The sequence below is a fragment of the Nelusetta ayraudi genome, unplaced genomic scaffold (assembly GCF_046127955.1).
Source record: "Nelusetta ayraudi isolate G7.1 ecotype Tasmania unplaced genomic scaffold, CSIRO-AGI_Nayr_v1 ptg000002l, whole genome shotgun sequence".
Classification (NCBI taxonomy): domain Eukaryota; kingdom Metazoa; phylum Chordata; class Actinopteri; order Tetraodontiformes; family Monacanthidae; genus Nelusetta; species Nelusetta ayraudi.
In genome coordinates, this window is record NW_027466052.1 from 1,197,805 (window position 1) to 1,222,355 (window position 24,551).

Here is a 24,551-nt window from a genome sequence, read left to right on the forward strand (position 1 = left end):
ACCTGTCAAGGCTCTGTTAGCATCTATGTCCAGTGGCAGACACTGGGAGTGGTCGGCTGACCCTTTCTTCACACTGGTCAGACAGAGGAATCCATCAAACTGACTAAAATGCCACCTGATAGCAGATAACAAGCTAATTACGAAGCAAAAGGCCAGTTTTGAAACTAAAGAGTCATACTTACAGACAAACCAAACAAATCTGTTGAGTTTTAATGTATTTTAACAAGCAAACCTTTATTGTGGAGCCGTGTAGGTCAGTATTGTGAAGCAAAGACAATAGTTTACTTCTGTGATTAAAAAAAAAAAAAAAAAAAGTATATTTATATTTTATATATAATAAAATAATGTGGTAATTCCGTTATATTTGTGAGGTTCTTCTCTTGAAATAAAGTGAGACCAGCAGAAATGTGCTGGCTTAAATTAGATTCCCTTATCAAATCAGTTTAAGCCACAATAGCTCTATTCTCCAGAGCACTTGTAATTAAATACAAGGCAAAATAAGAATATGTGGTGAAAGGATGACTTTAGACTGTGGTTAAATATGGGATATGAATGTTCATGGAAGCGATGCAGCCATTGCACAAGAAGATAATTCCTGCCGCCCACTCCGCTGCTAAACCTGGAGGCACTTGACTGACCTCTGCTGTCCCTGCAACCAGTCTTAATCACAGAAAACAATGTGCTCGACTGAATCCCCCTTGTTGCTGGCGCATGACTCTGTGAGATTAAGAAATAGCAGCGTCGAGCCCTGTCACCCATGAATTGTTATGCGCCTACTCTTCCTTCCGCATACCTTCACAAAAGAAATGTCAAAATGACACTTAATCGTTCAAAAGATTCATTTCAGACCTTCATTGTATTGGAAATGGCTCAAAACGGCTCCTTCGATGGACTGACTATACTGACCATACACGCAGGCGGGGTTATGTGAAATCCATTCTTGATGGGAGAGACAAATGGCGTGGTGCTTTTCCCACCTTGTCTTGGGGGGCCTCCAGTCCATGAGAGGAAAGCAACAGCGGAAGGAAAACTTACGAGGGATTCCCATTTCCTGCCTCTGTGCGTAAAAACAGGCTGTGTGTGTGCGCGTGCGTGTGTGTGTGTGTGTGTGTGTGTGTGCGTGTGTGTGTTAATGGCTGTGGAATTTTAGCAGCTGTCCTAAAATCCTGTCTGCGCTAAAAGGGGCCCATTGATAGGCCCTGCATCGAAGGGATGGCAGAAGACACGCATGCAAAGCCCTTGTCTAACTTTACCTCCTTGGTTCGTATTTCTTGCGGCCCACTCCATCGACTGTCGGGGCCATTTTTGCCCCTCTTCAATTACCCGCCGAAGAAGCACCGCGGCTTAATTCCGCAGGACGGACCCGGATTGTTGATCGCAGAGAGAAACATCAGCTAATGGCCTGACATGTAAATCTAATGTAAATGCACTACCGCCAAATGCTCATGTTGGAAAAACGTGGGTGGAGGTTAATGGCCGTCATAAGTTAAGCCGACATCATTGGTTATTGTGTCCATTACACTCTTTCCCTGTTCCACCCCCACGGGGAGCGCTGGGAAACGCTTTGACGCTCAGAGGTTTTGATAAAGCAGATGGGCCCTGTTTGTTTTGGTTTTGACACCTGGTCACTTTCTCATTTGGGACGGGGGCTAGAAGTTGGGTGGGCGGCAGAGGCGGCGGGGGGTTGCGAGGAGGTGAAAGAGGGAATTGGGGCCAGCGAGTTTGGCTTCAGGAACTGGATGGTGCAATTTGAAGAAGAAGAAAAAAAGCAGTAGAAGAAAATAAAAGAGTGATGCAGCCAACTGCCTGTCAGCGCTGCCCACTTGAGATGATTAATGGCCACAGACTGTGATGGACAGAGCCAGAGAGAGAGAGAGAGAGAGAGAGTCTCCTGTTCAGTGAAATCACCAGCAGACAGACAGACAGACAGGGAGGTGGTGCTGGCGGGGGCTGAAACAAGTGTTATGGCCCTTTCTGCTCCTACCAGGAAAAAAAAAACAAAAAAAAAAACCCACACGTTGAGCCCAGCAAAGGTGGAATCCATACCAGTGCGTCTCTCCTAATAGTGAAGCTTGGATTCAGTTTAAGGAGGACCACATGGTGTGCTATCCCTGCTTTTGGGATTATTTGAGTCGGGAATACTTGCACTGTGGATTTAGAGCCGTCAAAGGTGCTGTTTAAAAAGTGCACCAGTCTGGTCTTGGCAATTTACGATGCAGTGCGTTTGATTAGGTCAGCGAGAGACGCATAGATTAAGAGCGTGGAGTAGGAATTTCGACAAAGGTGACGGTGGCGATCACGACGATGGTGGCTTCATCAGAGGCAGCTACACTGTTGGACCGAGCGGCAGAGGATCTGCTCCCGTAAGACTCTGAAGATCGATTCACTATTTGTCTTAATGAATCCCTTGCAATTTATTCCCCTCGTATTACATTAGAGTGCAGTAGCTTTTTCATGTACAGGAGACAATATGAAACCTGAAGCTCCCTGTTGATCTAGATTAACATCTAGTTTTACTCACTCCCACTTCCCAAAAGACGGCGTGAATAAAATTTGAATGGAGTCGCTGTTATTAGGTTGCTTATTTTTATTCATTTTTTCATTCACACCACATAGAGGTGTTTTTTTCCCCCTCTTATGTTTGTGTTGTGGTTGAGAGCGGCCTCCCAACAGAAACAGAGCAAGTTTTCTAACTGTAACCCTGAGACCAAGAGCTCTGTCCACACCAATTACACCATGAATGGGCTCTGGGGGATCCATGTATGCATTATATTACTCCCCTGGTCAGCCTCACACTGGCCCTGGTAACAGGCGGGCCCTCTGTACAAACACCACACTACAATAGGAACATTCTCTCACTCTTTGATATGGCCTCATTTTCCTTTAGTTAACACCCTACTTCTAGAAAGGGGCAGCACCTGGTTGCTCCACAACAACAAACACTGGGCATTGTGGTTGGGGGGGGGGGGGGGCATTTTTTCCTTTACATTTAATGTTGCAGAGGTGCTTTAATGGCTTTCAATTCAGGCTCACCTCTTGAGCCGCACTATTACGCAACTATCGTCCCGCTTGCCCGTCCGCCGCTGGTCTTGTCGGCTTGATCCGACTCACAATGCAACAATAAAGTAGTGAGGAAATTGCACATGGGCTTCTCTTGCAATTCCTTTTGTCTCCGGCTCCCTTCCTCCCTCGGAGCTCCCCTTCAATACGCGCACACACTGCATTCTCCTTCCCCCCACTGTTTATTGTGCTACAGTTACAACCGCTGAAACTTGATAACACTATGGGGGATAAGGGTGGAGGGCAGTGCGCTGCAGCCTGCCTGGTGAGGCCGGGCGGGGGTTGGGTGGTTGGCTGGGGCTGGTTGGTTGGATTAAGGGGCCTCCTGTTCTACACGGGATGATTAATGATCTCCAAATAAGTGGGGAGTCCAACCCCCTTTTTGATAGGGCCATGCTGACGGACAGTCGGACAAGGGAGTGACCGCCGCGTGTCTGCATGTGCGAAAAGAGAGGATGAGGGATGACGAGCGCGCAGACACGGAAACCGCAGCGGTAGTCGGGTGCGCAGGGTGACGGAGGGGAGGTTAAGGGAGACATCGGTCAGCTCGTGTAGAAACAAGGTCACGCTCTTTCATGTCCTTCTGAAAACACTTAGTCAGTGGACTGAAACCGGCCGGCTTCCCCAAGCAGACGCAGAGATACGGTCTGGCAAAGTGGCGGCGTCAGGGCCCCAACTCTCAGGAAAAGGCGGGGACCGAAATGACACACAGATTCCAACCGCTGCTTTTTAATCATTACCTCCAGACTGGCTCCAGACAACAGACCAAAACTATTCTTATTTTACACTCCCCTCCACCCCCCGTCGCATTTCTGATCAAAGATCCTGCGGCCCCCGCCGTTGATGTATTTGAGTGCAGGGATTATCTTTGCCTTTGGTAAACTCCACCCGGTGGTTGGGAAATTACAGCTCAGCCTTTGGGGTGGAAGCGCGTCGACGGTGATGCACTTCTGCTCTGTCCAGGCAAAAGGAAATAGTAGTTTTCCTGCTGTTTGTGACCAACTGTGGAGCGGGGGGGGGGGGGGGAGCGGTTGAGATTGAAATCTCCAAGCCTTTTTTTATTTTTTTGTTTTTGTTTGTTTTTACCAGCCAAGGCTCTTTGTGCCCCTTCCTCTCGCTGGCCTCCCCAACCACCCCCGCCCCTCCAGTCGCCACCCAAGCCTCCCTGTTATTTCCTCTTGTCATGCTGCTGGTCAGTCCCACTGCCCGAGATTGCCACTGTGCTGTCCATCTTTAATTATGACCATACTGACAGGGATTTGAGTCTCTAAGCTGCAAAGCTGGAAGATTCTTAATCACCAAGCTCATCAGTAAATGAGCAGAGAAGATGACGGGTGCGGGCTCAAGCAGATTCATGCTTCAGAGCGAGGTCATTGGTCAGAGTAAAAATAACAGTGGCTGCTCAATTCACCCAGGTCCTGCTCTGCCATTGGCGGAATGCATTCTTAAATGGTCTTGAGAAATAATGCGGGGTCCTACTCATGTTGTCACAAGACCATTGCAATAAAACTGTTTTTGAACAGATTGTAGAACTGCTAATGACACCGGAAAATTAAGCATCTTAAACTAAAGCTGCAAGAAATCCTCACAACGCCCTGCAAACCTTTTTCATGTTCAGTGTTAATGAGGCAGACACATTTATCAGCATTGCTGCAATGTTTTGTTAAGCAGCCATTGACTAAAACTAGGACTTGCTTTAAAATATCCTGAAAAGATTTAAGAGGGACATAAAATTCCCTCCTACACTGTGCTTTGTGTGACCTGGATGCCTTTTATTTTGAAGTCTTTGCTGCTGTTTTTTGTCCTCGTTCTGTGCGGTGAAGATACTTAAACGTTTTGTAGAGCAAGAATCCCGCCATGGAGCTGTGCCCCCCACCCCACCCCACCCCCACAACCACCACCACCACTGCATTTTTGTGCAGACCTTTCCTCCAAGCTGTTTCCATATAAAGCCCTCCTGTGATTAACAAATTTCCCAAAGCCCAGCCATCTCTCGATGTCTGCGTATTTTGCTTTGCCATCTGTGTCCTGTCTGTGCTCTTAAAGTGAGGTTTCCTGGCCTCCACGCCCCTCTGATGGATGGTATGAAATACATTACAGCCCCCAGAGGAGCCCTACACCAGTACAATAGCCCTGAGCTCACTTCCAGCGTAGCTCAGCAGCAGCGTTGCGTAAGCCACACAGTAACAGGCAAAGCCAGTGTGGAGAAAGCCCTAATGGAGATCATGATGCTTTTCAAGGAAGAAGTGGACATAGAATACAACATTTACATAATGTGATTGCCTCTCAGTGTGGCACCGTAGCCCGATTTAGTTGTCGCTTGGCATGCAACGGACAAATCTTTGGTGACTTAATCGTCCACCTATCATTTCTTGATCTACAGTTTAGTATCTTCTTTTTCCTCCTGGCGCTGGCCTCAATCAGAAGCTCATTATTTGTAAGAAAACTTGTGGATATTTGACCTAATTGTAAGCCACTGCACAATAAGCAATCCCTCAAAGCCAAAAAGTGCAAATCCTTGTTGGATTCCAAAAGTAATTAGCATTGATGTGAACTTAATTTTTCAAGATGAGTGTAACCCCCCCGCGGTTTTCTCTGCCTTGTTCTAACACATCCCCTTTTTGCCTCGGCTTATAACAGCTGATGTCTCCCGTATTGATCGGCACGGTGCTGGGGCCCCAAATGGTGCTCGTCAGCTGATGGCTTTATCTGTCAATCCCGATGTCCATTGATTGAAGCAGTTAGCTGTGTTATAAAGCTTGCTCAATGGGAACCAGAAAATCCTCAATATTGCACCTGCCAGTTCAGACTTCACCGCTCGCGATTCAATCTTAAAAAGCCGCAATATCCAGTCTGACAGCTACAGTCTCGCAAGAGCTGATAAGAAACAAACTCATCCTCGCTGATGAGATGTGGCACTTTGTCACTTCCATAACCTCTCCAAACCATCCTGTGTTTCATTGTGTGTGTGCTCAGGGGGAAAACAGAGCCTGTGTTGTTGAACTGAACCTGGATTGTGGACTGATCAAGTCGACAGAATTGCCTCCTTGTGCTCTGCAGCCCTATTAAAGGCACCTACATTTGTTGGCAAAGCCCCTCTCTCTCTGTGTTATGCATGCAACATACCTTTGTCATGTTGCTGTGACACATACATTGTTGACATTTCTGCCCCGATCAGAGATGGCTGTTTACAAGGTTCTCTCTCTCTCTTGATCTTCCAGTCAGATGTAAATATAGAGCAGAGGTCACCCGCCATATTTGTCCAAGCCCAGTTTTTAAACGGCAAGGCAAAACGATGTCGGTAACGAGTGCAAACGTGTTATTGTGCTTTTAATGTTCTACAAACACACTGTAGATGCTGCAGTAGCTTCAAAAACGTTGAAGAAAGTTGCTAGACATTAGCATAGTAGGTTTTTTTTATTATTACTGGTGGTAGAATCATTATTTAATTAGTTTAACTTGTGTGTGAAAGCCATCCTGTCATGACCTTTTCCAGAGCTGATTGTTAACCCACAATACAGACCTGTGTCACCAGTGTTTACTACCACTGCAAATGTCAACAGATATACCTCCCCAACTTCAAACAACCACAACCACGCAGTGTAAAATTTCCATGCCTGTTCGCTGTTCTTTGCCTTGTTTTTTTTTTGTTTTTTTTTTTTAACTGCATCTGACTTTGCCACTCAGTGCTCCATCTTGGTCTAAAGAGACACTTTCAAGCAACCAGGGAGATAAATTGAAGATGGAGTGATGAAATAACAAAGGATCTAGTTGTAGCCTGTGACTCACCCAACCATGCCTGCATACAGAAAACAAAACTTTCAACAAAACAAGCTGTACCAGAATTCTATGAGGAGGGTGGAAAAATATTCACTCACTTAATGCATGTCCTAAGCATGAGCAACAGGTTTTTAGTGGTTGTTGTATTTCAAGTTGGGACTACTATACACACACAGGCTTTCCAGAGCACAAATTAACCCCTTAGTAGTATCTCAAGTCCTTCAAATACTTAGAAATCATTGATTGTGCATTACTTGCAGATGACTTTGGAGGGTATAATTCTTATTTCTGCTTGTTTACTAAATATTACACATTTCTTTCTTGATTATTGAGCAGTTTTATGTAGCAGCACCCTATAGATAGTGGTAACTTATATATGTCTTTTCAAGCTAAGCCCAAGTCATGTTTGAAGAAGCTGTGCCAAACAACAGAGAGCAGCCTTAAAATTGTGAACATCACAGGTTGTGTGAACACCAACCCTGTGTTTTGAGTGAGACAAATGCTGTGTTGCTGTAACAAGCTCAAAGTAATGGCCTCTGGCTACCCTGCAAATTCATCAACCACCTGCTTAATGTTCCTCCCCCAACTAAATGCTAATGGAAGAAAGGCATTCCCAGATAGCCATTTATTAGCATCAAACATTGCTCCCAAGTAGAGAACAGGATGTGTGGCGCTAGACAAAAGGACAGATATGTTTTAACATATGTACATAACCACCATCGCCAGTCTTCTCAACATAGAGTGGTGTAAACATTTGCTCTTTGTGAAATATTTAGTGTACATGAATGTCTATAGATTTAGAAGATTGTAGCATGTATGTCCTGGAAGAATATTAGATATTAGGTTAATAGTATGTACTGGGTAACCAGTTTCTTGACGGAGAGACCATTAAAAATATTCCCCATGTAGCGCACACATCGGACGTCCACTCTTCCTGGGGGTCGTTCACAAACTGCCAGACCGGTGACCCCGAAAAACCATGTGGCTAAAGAGACGTCAACTGTCCTTTTCCCTCTATTCATCCATCCATCCATCCATCCATCCATCCATCCATCCATCCATCTCTCTGTCAGCTCCATATCAGTCAGTGTTGATTGGGGTCCAGTCAGTTGATCTGCGGTGTCTCTGGGGATTGAGGAGACTTGGGTTACAGTTGGAGAGGCCATCTCACTTTTCGCGCCATCCAACCTTTTCAATCCCCCTCCCCCTCTATTTCACCAGGTGACCCATCTTCATGACCCACAGAGGAGGGAATCATGTTTCTTTCTCTCTTTCTCTCGCATTCGTCTTACTATTTTGGTGTGGCCGTGCATTTCCGACATACCTGTCCAAAGATTAAGGCCCTGCAAATCGCGGGCGGTATTTCAAGCGCCACGTGATACTGTATTTGCAATAGGGAAGGGGGTCTCTGTCCACAGTTTAATGTATCACAAATCAAGTTGCTCTGGACTATTATTTTAGCAGCCATCCCGAAATACACATTGTGTTTTAACCAGCTGTTGAGGGGTTTTTTCTTCTCCGTTGTGTTAAAACCATGTGGGCGTTCAGCTGATATAGGATGAGTATAATCTTCGTCACATGGTTTGCTCGATACCATCATGTGTAAATACAGTTTTCTGATTGTTTGTCTCTGTTCTCATGTGCCTCTCTCCCTTTGTTTGTCTTTCTCCCTCTGTCAGGTCACATTAATTGCATTTTATTGACACGACCAGAATCAAAACCTGTGCGGCCAGCGCCATGTAGGATATTGATCTCACTACGTATGATAGACCTTATTAGAAGATTGTCCTCCGCATTCTATAACTATCTACGCCTCATACCAGCTGTGGCTTTGGCTTCATGCTCAGAATAGCTCTGTATCTGTAGGCTAACGTTACATTTAACTTCCCTTATGAGGAGGGTACATATCTTAACACTTGATATGAATTGGTTCGCCGTGCAAGTGGTGGCTCTGCCTGGACTAAAGATAGCAAATTCCATCCACTCAAGGCTTTTTTACCTTTTATGTCCCTGTCCATGCATTAAAAATAAAACAAACATGCCCCAGCATACGGCAGGACACTAACAATATGCTGCTCGGCATAGGAACATATAAACTAAGCAGTGAGGGGCAGCCCAGCATAAAGTAAACTCAAAGCATGTGGAGTCCAGACACATGTCTCTCCTGTCAGTTCCTCTTGCCTCTTTGGAAATAAAGGCTTTGGGCTGTTCCGCGGAGGAATAATTTGCGTCTTTTGAACATGTTACATGTAATCAAATCACGTAACATACAATTAAGTCTGTCTTTTTTTAACTCTACATATGAAAAACAAGAATGGGCATGTTTATAGCACCAGAATTGAATCCGATCCTAAATAGTGTTAAAGAAATCACCAACTTATTGTGTTATTTTTGGTACTTGTGTTTTTTTTGGGGGGGGGGCGTGGGGGGGTTTCTTCGCTGCTCCTCTTTGAACTGCGCCCGAGTGAAAATAAATGCATTTAATCTCGAGTGGCCAAATGGTGTGAAGTGCAGGGAGTGAGCGGTAGATCGGCATGCACGTAATCTTGCGTGTAGATACGGCTGTTGGTTGCGAGGTGTGTGCGCTGGAGTGGCTGGGGTGTGGGTGCTCTGAAAGGAGTCAGACAGTGCTGTGAGCCCAGGGGCTGTTTGTGTTGGCTGACACCTTCCTTGCAGCAGTAATCCAGTCTTTCTTCAGCTGCATAGCTACTGCTCCTCCCCCTCCTTTTTTCATTCTTTCCATCCATCCATCCCTCCTTAGGCTTCCCTTAGGGTAGCAAACTGTCTCCTGCATCTGATTTAGTCTTTCTCACACTTGTTTTGTTATTTGTTTTTCCTTATCTCTCTGCCTCTCTCTTTTTTTATCTCTCCATTTGCCCCTTTTTGTGTGTTTTTGTCTTTATGGAATGCTATTTATGCCCCTGGCCTGACTCGAAAAGTATTAGTATAATTATGTTATTATTAGTTTATACCATTATTAGTATAAGGATTAACCCAACAGAATAGTTATTGATCACCCTAATAAGATTGTGGATGTTTGTGAGATGTGTTTGCGTTCCTTCCGCCTCGCTCCTCGTCCTCCCTCCTTCTTTCACCATAGATGGCTGTGAAACCTCACACCGGCGTATGCTCATTCAGTAAAAAAAATTCATTTCACGTGTTGTTCGCTGGAGGCCTGTCACCCTGTCACTCAATTATTTAAAAAATGCCCATCATGTGAAGTCAGCGATATGTAATTTACCACTACTGGCGTCAGGGGCGCGCAATTGATTTATTATGGAGGTCCTTTAATGCGAACAGCTGTTTCCTACTAAAAATAGGTCAGGGGTCAGATAAAATGACCTTGTTCCTTTTTCCCCGTGCTTACATTGAGATAGAGGGCTGGAAGTGATGTGGGAAATGTTCATGTTTGGTTCATATGGACTGGCTCACTTTGTCAAAGTCTGCCTCAGTTCAATGGACCGGGATAATGTTGCTGGTTGTTGTTGAATTGCATATAAAAAAAAGACAAAAGAATTGCGTCCAACCAGCGAAGAGCCCATTTTACATATTGCACAATACATACCCCATACTTACCGTCATGTGGTGTGTCATTATATCTGCACCAACGTGTTTTATTTTTTAGGGTTATTTCTAGATTGTGCAGATACCTCCACTGTTCCTTTGCGCCTGGCATTCATTCCATGTATCAATAAAGATTATTCTCTCCAAACTCTGGCCACACTCCCTCTACTTCTCCGTCGGGCCCATTCCCCCTGTATCTCTTATCATTTCAAGTCTGCCTGTTTGAAGACTAGCCGTCCGTGCGGCTCTCGGGTTCATTGTGGAAGTCGGAGGAAGGAGTGGTTCAGGGGCCCTCAGCCACGGCACTTCCCACCAGAGCAACCTCTGACCCGCAGTGCCATTAATCACTAGGCTCCTGATGGCCCTGTCCCTGGGGGAAAATCAGTCCGTGGCAAAGGATGATGGGAGGTGAAGCCTGCAGCCAATTACAGAATGGCTACGAGCAGCCGAGGGGACAAATCAGGGCTTTACTCAGAAATTAAAGACCACGTATTTGCACGAGGTCTACGCAGCAACATATGGCTCGCTTCAAAGTCTCGCCAAACAAACAGTATATACATTGTTTTTCAAAACCAGCGAGAGAGAGAAAGAGAGTGAGTGAGAGAGTGAGAGCACGTGTGTATCCGAGCAGAGAGGGTTTCATATGATGGGTTCTGTGTGACTGCAGTCATCAAAAGTTGCTTTGGACTCGTCTAATGAAGCCCTTTAGTGCTAAATGTCTCCAGGGTTGAAAGCGCAGCAGCTGTTGGACACCAAAGGCAGGAGGCCAAATAATAGGATCCTCCAGCGGCGTGACCAAGTGTTGCTAATTTGATTTCATTTTCTTCTTGAGCAGAATCAAACATGCCTTATCATTGTATCCATATGATGGGAAGTTAAATAGATGCTGTTAGGGTTTTTTTTTAATCACTTCTGCTTCACTCTTCCTGCCTCAGCTTTTATTTCTTGCTATTTGCGCCTTGCTGCTTTTCAGAAAAAGGCGATTTCCAGTTTAAATAATTAGATCCGATCTGACAGCTGACTGTGATAAAGGCCTGATTTAAAGCCCGACTAACTGCTGGCCTGTCACCGTGGGGCCAGCGCTGTTGTGTCTCATTTGTTGTGCTCTCATTGTTCATGTCCGGGGCCAGTATGAAAACATGGCTTACTGCTGACCTGCAGTTTAATTCACACATCGATAACCCCTGGCTGATCTCTGACCTCTCCAGTTGTACTAATTGTTTGATGCGGGACTGATGTCCAGCACTGAATTAAATAACTGACGAGGCGCTGGCGGCCGAGCGCTCCTGTTGCTTTAGTCCACTGTGCATTCTGGAAAGGGTGCTGCTGCACGGAGGGAGATGCTGTAGAAGTTCTCTCATACAGTAGTGCAGGTTTCTAAAGAACCGGACCTCTCATTGATTTAAAAAAAACAAAAAAAAAAACAAAGAACAGCACATTCCACCAACACTATTCTGAAACAGTGAGTGTTCACTGCTTATAGTGGGAAATGAAAAAACACAACAAATTATTTTCAAGAATGGTCTAGAACCTAAGTAAAGAAAAAAAATAGATTTAATTCCAGTGTAAGTGTAATTTAACTCTTCTTTCACTATAAACAAGTCATGGAGGTGATCCGGAATGGCCACTGGCAACTTGGCAGAGGCCTCCTGGTTTTACTAACTGTTAATTGGCTGTAGAGATAAGGTGGCTCTTTTCTCAGAACAAACTATCAAAGCTTCAACCAGTTGAACGTCAGCTTGTCAGATTGTGCGTTTCATTTTCTGAGCGAAAATGAGTGTGCCTTTTTTTTTCTTATGTAATGTTTTGTCTTATATTTCTTTTGCAATAGTATCACTATCACAGCAGCCTACTTACTACAATCAAATTGAATTGTGCCACATATGTACGGCAATTCACTTTTTAAAAAAAAAGAGACCAAACATCATTTTCCTACCAGCTTGCCTGTACATATGTTTATCAATACAAACCACAAGAAGCTTCCAGAAACCTGTATTTTCCGCCAGTTCTACAATACCAGACCCCAAGTATAAAAAAACCCAAAAACTATTGCTTACAAAAAATGTATTTTGTGTGTATAAACAGGATCTTCTATTCCAGATTCCTATTTTCTCTCTCTCTCTCTCTCTCTCTCTCTCTCTCTCTCTCTCTCTCTCTCTCTCTCAAAATCTAACGATTTATTCCTCGCTGACTGCGTTCTTTTACCTCCACCATTATCAACAGTGCTCACCGAACACGTAGCAGGCCACGCCTTGGCTGATCCCAAGTCTGACTTGTGTCCATCCATGTGATCAGCCACAAGCCCCTTGCCGCACCTGTTGCTAACTTACATGTTGCTAACTTAAGAAAATGAACCGGGGCTAATCTTCATGGCCTGATCGCGCTGCTATTTTACAGGGTCATTAATGAGTCTGATTCCAGGTTAAGAGCAGCCTGCCGAGGGGTTGAGGGATTCCCTGGCATTAGCTGCCAGGGCAAATCTGTATGACTCCCCTGCACCGGGCCTGACGGTCCTTACAGCAGAGGGGTGTGGAATTACTTAGTGCAATCCTCTAAATAAGCTTCATTATACTGCCTATCCAGGACCACCCCTTCCTCCCCCCCGCCCACCTCTGCCCGTGGATTAGCAGGTCGTCACAATCCCCGGCCCCTCCCCCCTCCTCCTGCTCGCGCTTACGCCGTTGCACTTTTTGATTCTGCCGGATGCCGCGCGCCGGCCCCTCCGCCCTCCTCCCCCCTGCGAGCTTCGCTGCAGATAAGCTTTTGACGAGATTAATGCATCTGTATCAAAAGTCTAGAGCTGCTTTGCTTTGTGTTGTTTGCGAATCCCCTTTTCCAGGTCAAGCCAGATTGCTTAACTGGGCTAATATGTTTTGAAGCCAAATTTAACAGACACGTAGGCAACGGCGCCTGTCGCCCTCGCATTAACGAGACCACGGCGGCGCTTAGAGCAGGCGAGCACCTGCGCGCTACTAAATGCCGCCGGCGTCGATTGGTGAAAACATTGTGCAGAATCCTCCCTGTTATTTTCACCGTAGGGAATGTTGAGGAGATGTAGAGATGTTTTTATTTAATATTGATCTTGGACACAGAATTGCATAGGCTTGTATGGGTATTCCTCCTGTCAGAACACCTGGCCACGTGATGACCCAGCGCACTCTGAATAAATTCACGCAGTACAAGACGTCCATTGTGCGTGGGGAAAAGCTAATCTCGTCAGATGTAAACTGTGACATTTTTTCTGATCCCCTCCTTTCCTGCTCTGCTCTCGTCTCCTCTGCAGGAACCCCGGTCAATCGTATCCCCATCATGGCCAAGCAGGTCCTGGATCTGTACATGCTGTACAAGTTGGTGACAGAAAAGGGAGGTCTGGTGGAGGTCATCAACAAGAAGATCTGGAGGGAAATCACAAAGGGACTGAACCTGCCCACCTCCATCACCAGCGCAGCGTTCACCCTGCGCACACAGTGAGTCTTTGTGTTGGTGTTGCCACACAATCGGTAAAATTCATCGCCCCCGACTTGAAATAGCATCATATTGACCCTGTACGGCCAGAAACGCAGTCTGTTTAAAGTTACCCCCGCGTAAAACGTTGATTCAGTTCGGCGGAAACTAAATAAAGATTCTTCAGTTTGCAGCGTCCCAGCTGGAAACAAGAACCTGCCTCATGCTATAAATACATGTGTGCCGGTATGTGTGTTACAGAGAACGGATGTCAATATTAAACTGCGCCCTCTGTGTTTATACAAATGCAAGTTTGTTTTCCCCACTCGGCCACCTTCTTCGCATTCAATCCCCTCCGTCCATTATATCACACATAGAGCCCATTGATTGCCATAGATTTATTGACGTGATTTGGGTCAGAGTTCACGATGACTGAGGTGGGGTCAGACTGACAGCTTACACACGGAGCCTCGGCTAAAACTCTCCCACTCTGTTGATGGAAATCCTGTTGTACATGCAACACCTCTCCATCCTGTCCACTCGCCGGGTGCCATAATGAACCTTTATGTATTTTTTATGCTGTGCTGTATTGCTCCACTAGCTCTATCTAATGGAAGCCGCTCTTAGCGCGCTATTGATCGTCGCTGCCTTTGTTTCACAAAGCGTGCGGGCCACGCGCGCGCAGCATATAGGACGGGGAAAAATACCAGAGCTGCGACCGTTCGCCAATGGAGAGCCACAGTGATGTCACTCAGTCGGACTCCACATGGCAGTCTATCAGATTATGATCAGGCCTTCAGCTAGTAAACATGATTTTGCTCTGGTTTGTTTCTGTGCACAAAGTATTTTATAAGGGGATAGGATCGCTGTCAAGAAACTCAAGTAAATATAACCAAACACTGAAGAACATAGGCAGTATAAAATTATCATGATAATTGTAGGCATTTATCGCCATGACGACAAAAGTGACGATAAATAAAATAATCTACAATTTTAACATCTCGTTTTCAAGGAGGTCCCACATACAACACAAATAACACAAAGACCTAAATTACAGAGATACGCAAAACACACTACTCCCCAACTTCCACAGCCCCCAAAGCCCAACCACCACATCACTGACTCAAAATAATAGGTTCACAGTACATAGATGCAGAAATGCCAACATATACACACACACGCGGCAATACAAAAAGCGTCATAAAACATCAGGAGCAACAGAACGCAACTCCGGTTTCAAGAAAATAATAAATGAAAATGATTGAAGCAAGAAATTATCTGAAAAACAAGAACAGCTTGTTCTTAAATGGGAAAACAATTGTGCTGTAAAGGTTAAAAAAAAAAAAAAAAAAGAGGTGATGGACTTTAAAATGGACGGTAAATTGTTCCAATCGGATGATGCCTTGAACGCGTTGTTTTCTTCTTCTTTTTTTTATTCATTTTATGGACACCTGTCGCGCACGTCAAGGTTTATTGATCGCGCAAGGCTCCGTCTCACAGCGATGGTGGCACTCATAGCGTTCGTAATATCCGGCTCGAGCTTTGCGCATAAAACGTAAAGTGCCGAAGCGCAGCGGTGCAAGGGCCAGTGAGGTACACCGCAGAGTGCTGTCAACAAGGCCGTGCTTGTTATTGTTTTACTAGCCGAGTGTGTTGCGCACAAAAAATATGTCGTCAAACGGGAATTTATCTCGAAGTTCTCACTATTTTTTTTTTTTCTTGGATGATGATACATTACAAACAACAACACACCACACAGGGGAAAGAATGGAATTGAAAAATGAAATCAGATTGTTTTTGTGTGAACCTGCAAATATGTAAATTTATATGAATAATGTCATAAATTTGTTCATAAGTGGATACGGATCTACTGGTGGCAATAGCAAATATTGTTGCTAAGGATGTTTGTGTTTAGATTTTGGTTAATTAGTTAGATTTTGGTTCGGTTGCATTTTTAACTTATTATTTGGGGTTAGTGTTAGAATATTTTCACCCACTTTGAGTTGTAATTATTGTAATTTCTTGTCTTCACGTTGTGAAAACTAACGGGGATCCTAAATAAATAAACGATAAACCCATCCCCACTTAGGGCTTTTTCCTTAACCACATTGCTCAAAGCTAACACATGCAGTGTCATCGAATTCAGCATTAAATCAAGCTCTCGCCCTCCCCTTCCACCACCCACACAGGTACATGAAGTACCTGTACCCTTACGAGTGCGAGCGGAAGGGCCTGAGCTCCCCTGGCGAGCTTCAGGCTGCCATCGACAGCAATCGCCGCGAAGGACGCCGTCCCAGCTACAGCAGCAGCCTCTTCCGCTTCTCCCCCTCCCCCAGCACGGCTCCCCACATCCTCTCCCCTCCCAAGATGCACCTCTCAGCTCTCGGAGTCGGGACTTCAGGAGCCCTCAACGGTCTGCATGCCTCGCCGGTGTCCTCTCTGAAGAAAGGTAGGAGGCTCGCGAGTAGGTCCAATAAGAAAAAAACAAAAAACGATATAGTCGTCGCAACACGTAATGAGCTTGAATTGTTTTATTTATTTTATTTTCCAAGTGCGGCTCAGATTTGAAAGGTGCCGTAAGCGTAACCATAATAGCTAACTGTCATCTTGGGCTGCAATTATCTTTAGTTGTTGCTATAGCGACTGCTTGCTTAATTAGTGGTGGAGATGAGGGCCCTGCTGCTCACTGCAGTCTGCCTAGAATCATGTCCTCGTAGTTGAGCTGCATCAAAGCCTCTCACAGATTACATGATGAATGAGTCCCTATGTGATGCAGTACAAAGGTGGGGACCATCAAAAAATAAGCATTGTTGTTGCTTTAGCATAGCAGCGGGCATTTTATGAATGTTTTACATAGAATTAAGATTTTTTTTTTTTTTTTTTTTAAACAAACCCTAAATTAGCTTGGAAGAATGTATACATTGACATTAGGGAATGTACTGTTTTATTTGGATAAGTTTTTTTTCCTCTTCATTTTGTTTACCTCATTTTTGTTTTACTTATTTTGTTTGCTCTCCAAATATTAGTGAAGTGGTACAAAAACTAAGTTTGGCCGGGTTTGCTTGTTAGTTTAGCTCCCTCTGTATGTGTTAGTGCAATAACATTGAGAAGACGAACATTATGCTAACAGCATTGTTCATTTAGCTATGTCACATGTGGCGCCAAAACCACACATTTATGTTAAAAGAAAAAGAAAAAAAAATCTTAAACGCGCTTTTTACCTTATAGCATTACTCTCATGCCCCTGTGTGTAATTCTAACCTTTTGTACTGCAAATAGAAAGGTTAGCTTGGTGGAGGGGGGGGTTAGTTTTCCACTCAGGGAGGTCACCTTCTAAAACTGCCGATGATTAAACTTGCAGCTCTGACGTTCACTGCGCATGTACGATCGTGGGAAGGTGTCGTAGGTGAGAGTCGACGCCTCGCAAGCGTCTCTCTCCCTGCAGGCGGCAGGCGCACCGGGGTGTCCGTCACTGGAAATATTGTTTTCAGTCAGGGATGTGCTGAGACTTGCGGCTCAGGAGTGGCTCTATTTAAAGTCGTATGGCGCCCTCTGTGGTCGCGAAGATAAACTGCATCTATTTTGAGACGCTTGTCAGCGGAGCGATTCAGATAAATAAAAAAAAAACACCCCTTGTAAGGTTTGAATGTAGTTCCTTGTCGGTGGTTCAGGTAATGCAGGAAGACTCACCGTTCATATAAATCAGTGTTTTTCAACCTTTTTGAGCCACAGCACTTTTTTTATTATTATTTTTTTTTTTTACATCATTTAGAAACCCAAGGCCCACAATTAGCCACATATATTATAGAATGATACTTTTTAGCCTAATAATGACAATTTAGTCACCTAATTTATTTAAACTCACTCCTTGTGAAACCTGGGCCTGTTTAGATGCATACAAAGCTGATATTGGGAGGAAAACAGGCTGGCATTCCTTTTAAAGCACAGTCGCTCCACAATGGAATGTTATTGGTGTTTTTTTTGTTTTTTTAGACCAATTTAGTGACATTAGATCATTTTTCATGGCACTCTTGACGTTATCTCACGGTACACAAGTGTGCTCCCACCGCTACTCCACGTCCAGCCTCCCACAGTGCCTACATTCCAGGTGTGTGTGTGTGTGTGTGTGTGTGTGTGTGTGTGTGTGTGTGTGTGTGTGTGTGTGTGTGTGTGTGTGTGTGTGTGTGTGTGTGTGTGTGTGTGTGTCATCCATCCAGGTGTTAAAAAGTCGTGCGTGAGCCCCTCAGGCCGCAGCCTCCCGAGGGTCCTGGGCTTTACTACTGATTAATAACAGGGTTCCCGCGCTGGTGGGACGAGGCCGGGGGGGGGGGCTTTATGAACTTTGAAGTGCTCGTTCCACATCGGTAGGATGTACCTGATGGCATGTCATTACCTGGATGTCACTGAAGCTCGGCTGGAATGTGATTTTAGGCGCGGACCCCCCGACTGCCTTGTGCGCCAAAGCAACAATTGAACGTGAACTCTACGTGGTCGTACGTGCGACGGCCGATGGTCCGACCAGCTGCCGTCAGTTGTGCGTCTGCTTTGCATGCTCCTCAAGCAGCTCTGCTTTGCTTACACTCAAATCAGTGACGGTCCTGGCCGGAGGTGTCCGTTGGACAGCCTTCTCTCCAATTCGCTCATTTTAATGAGAAATGCTCTTCTTCCTTGGGCTTAGTTTGTAAATCTACTGCATGTGTCGCTAGTCTGCTTTGTTTATTGACAGCAAGTCAGTGAAGTCAAGTGAATCACCTTTTTGAAATTTGCCATTACATGTTAATTGAATATGTGTTTTTTATGTTGTGTTTCCTCTTGATTCTACGCAAACAGTGCTTTTTAACTTCTACCTATCCACTTTCTGTAGTCAACCAGTTCTCCTGGTTTTCCTTCTTAAAACGTACGAGGAAAGCAACGAAACGACAACAACAACAAAAGTGGCCTCACTGTTGGTCACTCATTAAAAGGGAAAAAGTAAAGACATTTATTTTTACAGTTGCACTATAAGGAAACTGGGTTCCATTTATTTCAGTTCCTTGTATACGATAAATCATTTGTCACGTAAGGTTTTTGTATTCATACATATTCCAACTCACTATTGTTTGGCTGGGTTCATTCCACTTAATTCACTCCACCAAGCCTCCGATGTGTTTGCTTTCCTCACACTACCAGACTGCACCTCGTTCAAATGCAAGGCACTCGGAATTCTTAGGCCGCTTTGTTCTCCTTCCAGATGACCTGACCCCTTCCATAATGGCAGCTAGACCCTCCATGGCGCTGGCCCTGGGTCAGCAGCAGGTCGCCGGTCTGGCCCGGGCCGCCACGCTGGAGCAGCTGAGAGAGAAGCTGGAGACGGGCGTCGGGGAAGGGCCCGAGAGGAAGATGGCCCGTCTGGCAGAGGAGCAGCAGCGCCTGATGCAGCAGGCCTTCCAACACAACCTCTTGGCCATGGCGTCTCAAATGCCCATGAACCTGCGTCTGGGAGCACCGACCATCACCACCAGAGGTCAGTGCAGCCACAGCCAACTGCATGGCGCAGTGCAGTGTCTTCTGTAAAGGTCCAGTGTGTAATAGTTGGAGATTTTTCAGGAGAAACAGCGACATCAAGTGGTCACATTTTAGATTTCCGTACTCTCCCTCATACCCCCCCCCACTCCCGAGCTTAACGGTGAACTGCGGTGGCCTGCGCACACAACGCTAGATGCCTCGTCCACCTTCTTCTTCTGTGGTTTATTTGAGGATGCAAGCAGTCGCCCTAAATGCGAAACAAATTAAATTGTCCACACCAGGCTTCCTTAGAAATACGGCGGTGAAAGCTGGCAGCTAACTGGGGCCAAGAGCCTTGATCTATGTGTATTCATATATACAGATAAGAACCATTGTAAGGGAAGGAAAACCAAATGACTTTTCTTGTACTGCGATGATACACTTTTATTAATGTATTTATGAGCAGTATATTATGTTTTTACCTATATATATATACATATAAAATCAGCCCAAATATTGCACACTGCACCTTTAAATGGACACCTAAACTATTGATAGATAAATGTATATCTATTTATTACTCAAGTGTTGGTAATTAAGCACTCTAGTTAGAAGCCTAATGCTGTCCCTGTGTGTCTACAGATGAGAAGCAACAGGACATGTCTCTGAGCATCTCAACCAATGGCAATGCCAGCATCACAGTCTCCATGGAGGTCAACGGCACAATCTACTCAGGTCAGTGTGGGGAAACATCACTGTTCACACTTATTACACAACACTCGCTGGCTCGATCATTCCTGAATGTGTCCACCGGGTGAGCGGTCCTTGATGAGGTTTTGCCAAAGGAAGGAATGTTGAGCGGTGAGGTTCGAAGACTGCATGAGAATATAATGTTGGAGCTTTGCAAGATTGATGAGAGTCTGTCTCAGATTTCTTAGCGGATTCGCCGCCTCTTAAGTTTGGCTGCCGGCGAACACAATACACAAGCACAACATGGAGTTAGCGGTGGTGGCTAATTGACACGATTCAGCGGTTGCACTTTGCAAATAGCCTGACAAGTCCTCAAATATTGCCGTGCCCGACTATTCTCCCGTCGTCCACCAGGGGGCCGGCATCTATCGCATCCGGCTGTTCTAGTCCTTAAATGCTTTGATAGTTGCCTGGTAGTTTTTCAATTTCTGCTGACACTGTTTTGTTACACTGCAGCCGCCAGCTGCAAAACCAGGAAGACTTCTTCGTCGCGTGTCGCTCTGTGCAGCTCCCTGTGAACTTTGTCTTCGTCCACTGAGAACTAAAACGTCAGCAGTTTCATAAGCATTTCAGTTTGCAATACGTGAAATAGAAAGAAATCCACATGAGGGGCATCTTACCCAATCAGTGAGAACCCCAAGGAAGCAGGGACCAAAATGGTAGCGCTCGTGGAAACATCGGCCTTAGCGACGCAACAAAGCCACCATCAATCGCTCGGCACGAACCTTCATCCCAGAAAGGTTTGTTGTAACACTAACGTCTCCTGTTTCCTCAGGAACCTTGTTTGCCCAAAAGTCTGGAGTGGCCCCAGGGGGCGCCGTGTCAGCGGCTGCTGCTGCTGCTGCTGCTGCTGCTGCTGCCTCCCCGGCTGGAACCAGCAGCAGCTTCGGCTTCTCGGCGCCCATGCCTCCGAACCTCAGCCCCACATCCTCCTCCTCCTCCTCCAAGGGTCCCGGCTCGGCTGAGCCCACCCCCAGCGGCTCGCCCTAAACCAGGCCGGCCGCTTGTACTCGTTCCCCAGGCTGCTCTCCTCCGGGGCCCTGCAGATCCTACAATACGACGGAAAGAAACCGAATAACAAAAAAAAAAAAAACGAACTGTTGCACAACAAATACCTCATGAACCCTGTCAACCTCTTGGCTGCCCAATCATGAACACAGAGCCCAATGATATTATAGATCGTGTGCCCAAATGCACAGCTATGCATCTTATTCTACATACAAACACTATGGCACACACACACACATACACACACACACAAAATACACATACAACACACACACACACTACACATACAAGACACAATCGACACGTTTACACACAACGATTCAATCCTAACCTACATGCTAAACACAATCAGCTCAGCCAAAACCCACTGACAGGTGTAGTCACAACTGAACTTGAAAAGTTTTTATTTAGGACATTTTTTGTTTGTTTGTTGCCATTTTGTTGTCTTCTTTTTTTTTTTTTTTTTTTTTTTTTTTTGATTTTGTGTTTTAGAATGATTTTATTTTCAGTTTTTTGTTGTTGTTTTTTTTCCTCTCTTTTTACATACCTCATAATTAAGTAACCTGCAGTGGTGTCTTTACCTCAGGAGCTGTAGTATATTTAATCAACTTTATTTTTGTATTCTTTTTCTTTTTTTTTTTTTTGACCTCGTTGCAATCAGGGGAAGTCGGGTAAATTCTTCGCACCGGTTGGGAACCTCGCGTGCGCCGAGTGCGGCCCACGTGGCAGACGGGCCCCTCCGACGTCGAGACACTCGTGGTGGGGGGGGGGGGGGGGGTTCTCTAAACGGAACACGCTGTGTGTAGACGCTCACTAAAACTCCAACCAACCCAGATGGCAAGATGCTGTAGACCAGCACACTAACTCCTCAGCTCCATCGTCTCCCAGTCGGGGCGCTGCAGCGGCTCCGTAGAAACCGCTTTGGTTTTTTTTTTTTTTTTTTGAAACCGTCGACCTTTTACCTCATGGCAGACCTGCACACGCTGCCCTCTTCTGGCGGAGAGGCGGCAACTCCTCCGTGCACAAGCTGGTGTGTTTGTGCGCCGCGACTCCTCGGACATGTCGGGGAGTTTAGTAGAGTTTTGGGGGGGGGGAGACAAAAGAGGGGGGGAGTCGAGTCCCCCCTCTCCCTTCTCATTCCCCATCGTGCTCTGCAGGGGGCGCCCCCCCCTCCCCATCTCAGGAATAAAAAAAGCTAGGAGGAATCGCTGACGGAGGAGGAGAGGAGGGAGGAGCAGCGAGGGGTCGTAGCTCAAGAACTGCACAAACCTACTTGGTTGTTGACGGATACCTCATGGCTCTCTCCCTCTATCTCTCTCTCTCCCTCCCCCCCCCTCTCTCCCTCTCTCTCTCTCTATCTGTGAGAGCCACGTTACATACCTCAAACGGCTGCCAGACTCGGCAACCCTCCCCTTTATCCTCCCCCTCCCCCGATGTGAGACTGGCAGGACACACTGCTGAGGGGGTGGGTGAGGGTGGGGTTGGGGGAGGGTGGGTGAGGGTGGGGTTGGGTGGAGGAAGGGAGGAAACGGCGGAGATGAGTCCGACTTGGAACGGCTCTACCATCTTATAGGCTCCCATATTTTAGTTGTCCAACTCGTCTTTTGCCTGCTGCTTCTTCTCCTCCTCCTCCACCTTCTCCCCTACTTCCTCCTTCTTTCCCTTCTTCCTCGCGCAGCAGGAAGTCCCTCAAAGTCGTTCCGAGCAGAGCGATGTATCCGTAAGAATAGGAACCTCGGGCTCCTCTTGCTGACGTGCCGTTGTCGAGGTCACCGGCGACTGCATGGACCTTAAGTTTGACCACATGCCCCCCCCAGACCCCCCACGTCGCAGTGAAATTAAAAGAAAAAAGGAAAAAAAAAAGAGCGTCTTCTCTCACGACGGAGGCGAAACGATAATGCATGTGTACAATCATGTGACCAGTGTTGGAACAACCTTGATCTTGTTTTGCGTTAGCCTCTGGTTATTGCACAGCTAGGTACCAAAGACTAACCAGGTCGCTTCAATCGATCCCCACGTTATTTAAAAAAAAAAAAAAGGAAAAAAAAAGAAAGAAAAAAAAAAAGCTTCCTGCCCAGTGCCTGCTGCGACGCTCAGCGAGGACGTTCACCTTTTTTCCTCTTCAGGTGAGACTGTCGTTTCGATGAGCAGAGACGCTGCTTTTCCGCGGTTTCCACTGAAGTTTTTAGCATGACTCAATTTGGAATGGTTGGATACGGAAACGGACTTGAAGTTAAAAGAAAATCTGATTTGAATAAGATTACCTGACACATTGAGAAACCATCAAACATCAACGTCCCGTGTGGACGTATTGTATTGGCCACCCCCCACCGCCCCCCCCCCTTTTTTTTTTTGGTTTTAGCCCCCACTGAATGATAATCTAAAGAAAAAAGAAAGGCTGGATGGATGCTCCAATCACGAGGTCTTTCTCCCCTTTAAAGAGATTGAAAGCATTTTAAAAAAAACTATTAGAAAAAAAAGAAGAACTTTGTGGCTTTGCTTGTGTTGGAATGTGGGGCGTTGTAGCTGTCGGGAGACGTCTGGAAGCCCAGTGTGACCTCGCACTGTCTGCGTGTGTGGGGTTCTCGCTGGTGTTTTTTTTTTTTTTTTTTAGTGTGGGGCCCCAGTTGGAGCTCTGAGTCCAGGCAGCGAGCCCCTCATCACCCCCCCCCACCCCCGCTTGACACAGAAACTGTATTTTCTAGAGGTGGGAACTGTAGATTCTGCCTTAAGTTGCTGGTGAGATCCAGCCAGTGCTGTTTTTTTTGTTTGTTTTTTTTCCGCATCCTCGACTCGCCTGGCAGGGAAGTTTTCACCTCTTCAAGTCTAATCCATTGGAGAGCTGTGGCTTCACTCCTTTTGCTGTCGACGCAATTCAATCAAGACGCCAGTTGTCACTCGTGCTGTTGCGTTAACTGAGTTTTTTTCTCCTTTTTTTTCTATTTATTTGTGTGTGTTGGGGTGGGGAGTCTCCCTGGTGGACCAGTTTTTTTTTTTTTGTTTGTTTGTTTGTTTGTTTTTTTTCTCAGTAACAGTTCAGCAGAATCCTGTCGCTTCTGTTACCGAATCTTCTTTTCACTCAAGCTTTATTTCATCTGATTTGAGTCGAAGCAGTGGCTGTAAGTGTAGCTTCACTGCCTTTGGATGCTTGGGTGTGTGTGTGTGTGTGTGTGTGTGTGTGTGTGTGTGTGTGTGTGTGTGTGTGTGTGTGTGTGTGTGTGTGTGTGTGTGTGTGTGTGTGTGTGTGTGTGTGTGTGTGTGTGTGTGTGTGTGTGTGTGTGTGTGAGAGAGAGGGAGAGAGAGCGAGAGAGAGAGAGCAGGTCCAGTATAGAAAGTACGTGATCTTTTGTTATTTTTTTCTTGCTAGTGCTTCATTAAATCAGTTTATCCTATTAAAGAAGAAAATGAACTGCTCGCTAATCACAATCTCTCTATTCCAACCAAAGGTCCAGAACCTCCCC

The 24,551-nt window shown here is 45.8% G+C and overlaps 1 protein-coding gene across 1 annotated transcript in view; it reads left to right on the forward strand.

Moving 5' to 3' along the window:
• The window catches only part of LOC142892418 (AT-rich interactive domain-containing protein 3B-like), a 48,830-nt gene extending 26,650 nt beyond the window's left edge, over positions 1-22,180 (forward strand). The window contains exons 5-9 of the mRNA XM_076032626.1: positions 13,688-13,871; positions 16,038-16,297; positions 19,079-19,351; positions 19,975-20,067; positions 20,858-22,180. Of these exons, the coding sequence (XP_075888741.1) occupies positions 13,688-13,871; positions 16,038-16,297; positions 19,079-19,351; positions 19,975-20,067; positions 20,858-21,072 (1,025 nt within the window). The 3' untranslated portion in view covers positions 21,073-22,180. The remainder of the gene's footprint in view (positions 1-13,687; positions 13,872-16,037; positions 16,298-19,078; positions 19,352-19,974; positions 20,068-20,857) is intronic.
• Positions 22,181-24,551: the final 2,371 nt, after the last annotated feature.